The 7,352-nt window shown below is 36.6% G+C and overlaps 1 protein-coding gene across 1 annotated transcript; it reads right to left on the bottom strand.

Annotated features, from left to right (window-relative positions):
- Positions 1-4,359: 4,359 nt before the first annotated feature.
- LOC122220245 (chromobox protein homolog 3-like) lies at positions 4,360-5,706 on the bottom strand. The gene is made up of 2 exons (XM_042939506.1): positions 4,648-5,706; positions 4,360-4,442 (listed from the first exon to the last, which is right to left on the bottom strand). The coding sequence occupies exons 1-2, from the start codon at positions 5,105-5,107 to the stop codon at positions 4,360-4,362; spliced, it is 543 nt and encodes a 180-aa protein (XP_042795440.1). The 5' UTR covers positions 5,108-5,706.
- Between the last annotated feature and the right edge of the window lie 1,646 nt (positions 5,707-7,352).

Here is a 7,352-nt window from a genome sequence, read left to right as displayed (position 1 = left end):
ACGACCCCAGGGGATGCATGATATGTCTTCTTACTGGCGATGGTAACCTCGATCACTTGGTTAAAGTGGTATCTGCCAGTGTTCATTGAATTTTAAACGTTAAACCTTCCTTATATTTTCAGAATAAACTCAAATTGGTTACATTTTTTCACATATTTTAGGCTAATATTTTGAAAGAATGTTTGTTTCTATGCTTATAACAAAGTTTGGACTGTAATTTTCCTTTTCTGAAGATCTTTGTCAGGATTTAAGGTTAAGTTGGCTTCATAAAACAAGGTAGTAATTGTTACCTCTTTATTCTCTAGGAGAGTTTATGGTTTATGTAAGATTGTTGCTATTTCTTCCCTAAATTCTTGAAGAAATCACTAATGAAGTTATGTGGGGCTGGAGTTTTCCTTGAGGAAGGAAAGGTTTTAAATTATAGATTTGATATATATAGGACTAGTTAGATTTCTATTTACCCTTGTCTCAGGTTTACTAGTCTCCTTTTTCACAATTATTTATTGTTGAGAGACAAAGAGAGACACAGAGCAAGCAAGGGAGGGGCAGAGAGAGAGGGAGACACAGAATCTGAAATAGGCTCCAGGCTCTGAGCTGTGAGCACAGAGCCTGACGCGGGGCTCAAACTCACGGACCGCGAGATCATGACCTGAGCCGAAGTCGGACGCTTAACCGACTGAGCCACCCAGGCGCCCCACTAGTGTCCTTTTTCACATTTATTTATTGTTGAGAGACAAAGAGAGACAGAGCGCAAGCAGGGGAGGGGCAGAGAGAGAGGGAGACACAGAATCCGAAACAGGCTCCAAGCTCTGAGCTGTCAGCACAGAGCCTGACGTGGGGCTCGAACCCACAAAGCATGAGATCATGACCTGAGCCGAAGCTGGACACTCAACTGACTGAGCCACCCAGGCACCCTAAAGTGTCCTTTTTGAAGAATTTATTTCCTATTTTCAAATGTGTTGGCAGAAAACTTTTCAAAATATCCTCATAGTCTTTTTTTTTTTTTGGCGGGCTTCATGCCCAACATGGGGCTCAAACTCAGGACTCCCGAGATCAAGAGTTGGCATACTCCACCAATTGAGACTGCGATGTGCCCCTCCTCGGATTCTCTTGTAAATGTATTACTGTGGCAAGGTGCTCTTTTTCATTCCTGATATTGATACTTTGTTTCCCACTTTTTTCTCAACTATTCTTGGTAGAGGTTTATCAATATTAATTGATCTTTTTGTAGAACCAACTTTTGGGTTTGTTGATTCTCTCATTGTACATTTGTTTACTATTTCATTAATTTTCTGCTTTTATCTTTCTTATGTTTCTACTTCCTTGGGTTTAATTAGCTGGGTTCCCCCTTCCCCCTCCATTTCTTGAGATAGATTCTTATGTAACTGATTTTTAGCTTTTCTTCACCATTTGCATTTAAAGCTACAAATTGCCGTCTCTACCCAAGCACAGCTTGAACCGGGTCCCACCTGTTCTGATATATTTTTATTATCATTTAGTCAAAATGTTTTTTCTCATTTTTCTTTGACCCACAGATTATTTAGAAGTTTATTTTCTGAAATTGTGAGGATCTTTCTAGGTATTTCTTGCTATTGATTTCTAGCTGACTTTTACTCTGGTCATAGATACATAAATCGTCCCAAAGAAAACAAATGGAAAAAACACTTACCATTCATTTTACGAGGGCAGTTTAACCTTAATACCAAAACCTGACAAAGACAGTATAAGGGGGGGTGGGGAGGGAAGGAAAGGAAAAGATTATTTAAATCTTCTGAGATTTGTTTATGGATCAGCATACAGCCAATTTTGGTAAATGTACCATGTGTAATCAAAACTTTAAAAGTGTATCCTGCAGTTGTGTGCAGTATTCTATACATAATAAGTAGATCACATATGCATTTGTTAATTGTATTATTCAAATTCTTTACATCCCTATAGTTGGTTTTTGTTTTCTGCTGCTTCTTCTAAAAGTTAACGAGAGAAGTGAAAGGTGTATTAAAATGTGCCATTTTGGGGGCGCCTGGCTGGCTCAGTCAGTAGAGCATGTGACTCTTGATCTCAGGGTCATGGTTTTGAGCCCCACAGTGGGCATGGAGATTACTTAAAAAAAAAAAAAAAATCTTTTATTTAAAAAGTTCCATTTCTCCTTTTAGTTCTGTCAATTATTACATTATAAAATTTGAGGATGTGTTATTAGGTACAATTAAGAATTGCTATATCCTTCAGATGGACTGACATTTTTATCCTTATGAAATGTACTACTTTATTTCTTGTAAAGCTTCTTGCCTTAAACAGTGTCTGATTTTAGTATAAACATACCAGTTTTCTTTTAGTTAGAAATATATTTCTTCCTCCTTTTACTTTTATTCTTTCTGTATGCTTATATTTGGGTGTAGGGGTATGTTTATTTTTAATCCAGTCTCACAATGTTTATCTTTTAATTAGAACTCTTAGTTTACATTTAATACACTTACTGACATATTTGGATATAAATCTTTGATGTTTTTTCTCAAAAAAAATTTTTTAATGTTTATTTATTTTTGAGAGGGGGAAGGGCAGAGAGAAAGGGAGACACAGAATCTGAAACAGGCTCCAGGCTCTGTGCCGCTCGAACTCACGAACGAGGAGATCGTGACCTGAGCCAAAGTCGGGTGCTTAACCAACTGAGCCACTCAGGTGTCCCAAATCTACCATGTTTTTATTTTTTAGTTGTTACAATTGTTCTGTTTTCTTTTCCCCTTTCTTAACTTCTTTGGAATAAAATATTTATTATTATTATTTCATTTCCCTCTTCTATGAACTAGTCATTGATTCTTTTATTATGTTTATTGGTTAGCCTCGAGCTAAAGATTACAACATGCATCCTTGACTTATTAAAGTCCAATTAGTATTTTTTTTCAATTCATGGATAAGGACATTGGAATACTTTAACTCCTTTTTCCACTTACATTTTGTGTATTGTTACATATTTTAATTCAACATATATTCTATACATATATATTTATACAGTCAATAGTAATTTAGATTCCCTCATATGTCTACTCTTTACAGTGCTCTTTATCCCCTTCTTCATCTTCTTGCTTCCATTTGGAATTCTTTCCTTCTACCTGAAAAACTAGTTTTCCCACTAGTGTCTGTCAGCAAGCTCTAAATCATTTCAGTTGTTTGGCTGGTAATGTCTTTTTTTCGCTTTCATTTTCGAACGATTTGCTTTCATTTTTGAACGATACTTTCTCTGGGTATAGAATTTTTAGGTTAGTAGATATTTTCCTTTAGCCTTTGATTTTTGTTTATCCTTTTGAATATAAACTATTGACCACTATTTACCAATATTTACAATAAAGTAAACAATATATAGTTGGATAACATTCTGATGATTGTTTTTCCTGGTTTCTGCTGAACCAGGAATTCAAATACTGAGAAGATTGAGCCTGCATGTAAGGAATGAGCTGGGGTAAAGAAAACACATGCAGGTCAAGAATTTACAATACGGAAGTTTGTCCCCCCATTTATTCCAGCAGGTGCTAAACTGTCAACATTTCTAACTATCTGATTATGATTACGTTTCCATGAACAAAGTCTTAGACATTCCATAAATTGTGACCTTTTAGTCAATATCGCAGAGATTTCAACCTCTTGCAAAGGAATGATTCACCAGAAGGAAACTTTAAATGTCCACGTAACTAAGTTTTGCTTACCTAATTTAAACACACCAGGACTTGTCTAGTTTTCTCATGTGGGTGGGGAGGTTGTTGGTAATGCTAAAATTTTTCTTTCAGGGATCTTGCAAATAAAGTTGCATTTATATGACTATAGATATGGATATGGATTCTGATATGGCTACTTTTAAATTGTCCAATTTAAATTGTTTACAGTATATTTAAATTGTCCAATTAATTATGAAATTTTAAAAGTTAAGGCCTGTTCAGGAAAAATTTCAATTTACTTTAAGTGATTTATATCTTAGGTTGCTGAAAATGACGGCATCCCAGAAACATGGGCTTATCCATGGTCATGAAATTCTGCTTTTGTTTGGGTGAATGTTTTTTTTACAAAGAAAACTATTTATGTATGTATTTTTATGTATACACTCACACACACAAAAAAAAACCCAAATAAACAAAAAGCCCAGAATGGTCCTTAGGCATGTAGGAATTAAACACAAATTCTGGTTGAGTACCAACTATGAAGATTTCCCCCAGCATTAAGAAAAGGTGCTCTCTAATGCAGGGGAATAATATACCATGGTCTCAAATATTCTTTTCTGATAAAGGAAGCAACTATAGAAAGCTTTTATTTATTCAAAGTAACCAGTGCTAGAGATGCAAAAAATCCCTAACAACTCCCCCAAATGATATATCATTGAGCTTCATCTTCTAGACAAGAATGACAAGTTAATCTCTCTTCATAAAAAAGAATTACAATTTGGGGTGCCTGGGTGGCTCAGTCGGTTAAGCGTGGACTCTTGATTTTGACTTGGGTCATGATCCCACAGTTCGTGAGATCAAGCCCTGCGTTGGGCTCTGCACTGATAGTGAGGGGCCTGCTTGGGATTCCCTCTCTGCTCTTCCCCCACTCGTTCTCTCTCTCTCTGTCTCAAAAGAAATGAACTTTAAAATAAAGAACACGCAATTATAATTTGAAGACGCTTCATAGTTGCCTCCTTTGCCAATGCCGACTCTGCCTCTTCTGAACTTTTCCATTTCATGAGAAATGTGAATTCTCCACTGCTGTCTGCAGCACCAATTATTTGTTCAGGATCAAGACCTCTGGCAAAGCCTGTTGGTTTATCAGCAGCATCTCTTTTCTTCTTGGATTTGCCATCATCAGATTCACTGTCGGATAAAGAGTCTTTTTTTGTACCGTCTTTTTCTTTACCAGCTTTTTGAGAATTAGGAAATGCTTCAATTAACTCTGGACGATCTAAAGTTTCTTCAAGCTCCCAAGTATTGTCAACATCTGTAAATCCCTTCCACTTCAGGAAATACTCTATCTTCCCATTTACTACTTTCTCCACCACAAATTCTTCCGGCTCTGCCTCTTCTACTTTACTCTTTCCTTTCTGTTTCTTTCCCACTTTTTGCAATGTAGTTGTATTAGAGGCCATTTTTTATTGCAGGCGTTCAGGGCTATTTTTCACCGCCTCTAGGCTGCTTTAGGTCTCATGTCTGCAGCGTCGCTGGCCCTGTGCTCCTCAAACTCCAGCCACATCCTTTTTTTTGGCCTTTTAAAGATATCATTTCATTATTTTTTGGCTTCCATTGTTTTTATTGAAAATTTGGCTGTCTTATTTTGTGCCCCTGAACAAAATGTGTTTTATTATTTTTTTATACTAACTGCATTTATAGTTTTTGTCTTTAGTTGTTTGTTACCTATTTTACAATGATGGGTCTAGTTGTAACTTTCTTTGTATTTATCTGTGCCTCTATGTCTTTTATCAGTTTTTAAGTCCTTAGATTATTTGCTCTTCAAATATTGTTTATGCTACACAGTCTCTCTCCTTTTCTTCTAGGACTCTAATTACACAAATGTCTACACCGAACCCCATATATCTCCCAGTCTTTCTTTTTGGTATTTCTTAAAAATTTTATCCTGCTGTAATTGTAGTGAAGTCCACATATTTTTTTCTAGTCTATATTCAAGTTCATGAATCATCTCTTCAGTTGAGTCTAATCTGCTTTGAAATCTTTCCTCTGAGTTCTTAATTTCAATCCTAGAATTTTTATTAGATTATTCTTAAAATATATTCAACATATCTGTTTAAATTACATTTTTTTTCTTTTGGTTTTCAGTCATTTGTTCCTAGCTCCTGTTATGCCTGGTTTTGTTGTTATTGTTATCATCTATTTGTTTAATGCCAGATACCATATGAAAAATGTAGCGATAATTTGAGAGCCTGGATGATGTCATATTCCTCCGAAGAGGATTTGCTTTGCTTCTGGCAGGCAGTTAGCAAGGAGTATAACTTCTTAGTCTAATCGGAGATTGGTTTGATTCAGATCTGCGTTACAGTCTCTGTGAGTGCTCGTCTATTTTCGGGCTAGCTTTATTACCAGGGTGTAGTCCCTCAAGGTTCCCAGCTGAAGACTGGGCTGTTTACCAGGTCCCCTCCTTTTGGAAAGCTCTGAATCCCAATTTTTGTCTCCTTACCCCTGTAAGACTGCCAACAGTCCTGTTCAGCTGCTCAGCTTCTCTGTACTTATTCAGAATCATCAAATGTCTCTTGGGAGAAAGTAGCTGCATATATTAAGCTGCTCACCTCTCTTTATTTCCTTTTTCTCTAATACCTTAGACTCTGTCTTATATGTCTCCAATGCTTTCAAATAGATGTTTCTCACTTTTAATAAAATCTAGGGGTGCCTTGGTAGCTCAGTTGGTTAATCTTAAGTCCAATGTCAGCTCAGGTCATGATCTCCCGGTTTGTCAGTTCGAGCCTTGCATCAGGGTCTCTGCTGTCAGCGCAGAGCTCACTTCAGATCCTCTGTCCTCTCTCTGCGTGCCCCCCCGCCCCGCAACTCGTGCTCTCTCTCTCAAAAATGAATAAACATTTAAAAACAAAATCTAGGTTTTTCTAGTTGTTCTCATGTGGAGCATTGATCTGATACAAGCTAGTCCATAATAACTAGAAGCAGAAGTCTTCCCCTAATGGGTTTATAACTAGTACTGCTCCATATTATCATCCTTGGTTCCTGTCCTTGAGGAAATTTGCTTCAGTCCTGGTTGCTATAATGAAAAATATCAGGACAACAACAAGAAAAAAAAATTGATGCCTTCGATTTTGAATATTATTTTTTCAAATACATCTTCTAACATCAACAATAATAACTGACAATTATTGGGCGTTTGTTTTGGGCTAGGAAATGTCCTAGTATGTTACATGTATGAATTCATTTAATGGGATACAGTGAGAGACCAGTGCTATCCATATTCATCAATCATAGAATTTGACCAAGGGGGGATCTGGGTAAAAGATGACATATAATTCACAAACACAACACAACAATTCAACAAACACAGCCAAGGACCAACTAAGAAAAAAGTTTAGATGTTATCTAGGCTATCAGATGACAGGGAATGCACACACAAAAAGGTAAGGTACAAGCCTCAAACTATTTCCCCACTAGTCTTTTTCTAGTGGGAAATACTAACAAAGTTAGTTTATAGCAAAAGACTAATAATGAACAAACATATTTTCCACTTGTGTGCTCCCTGGTGGAGGTGATAGGGAAGAAGTAACAGGAGAAGAGAGAACAACCAAGATCTTATGTCAACTGTCCCTGGGTGTCAAGAATCAGTTTTATTTGCATTCAATAGACATCAAGTAATTGCAGGTTTAGGTCACAGAAATGATT

Source organism: Panthera leo, chromosome B2 (genome assembly GCF_018350215.1).
Source record: "Panthera leo isolate Ple1 chromosome B2, P.leo_Ple1_pat1.1, whole genome shotgun sequence".
Taxonomy (NCBI): Eukaryota; Metazoa; Chordata; class Mammalia; order Carnivora; family Felidae; genus Panthera; species Panthera leo.
Note: the sequence above shows the minus strand (reverse complement) of the source record. Positions and strands in the feature narration are given on the sequence as shown.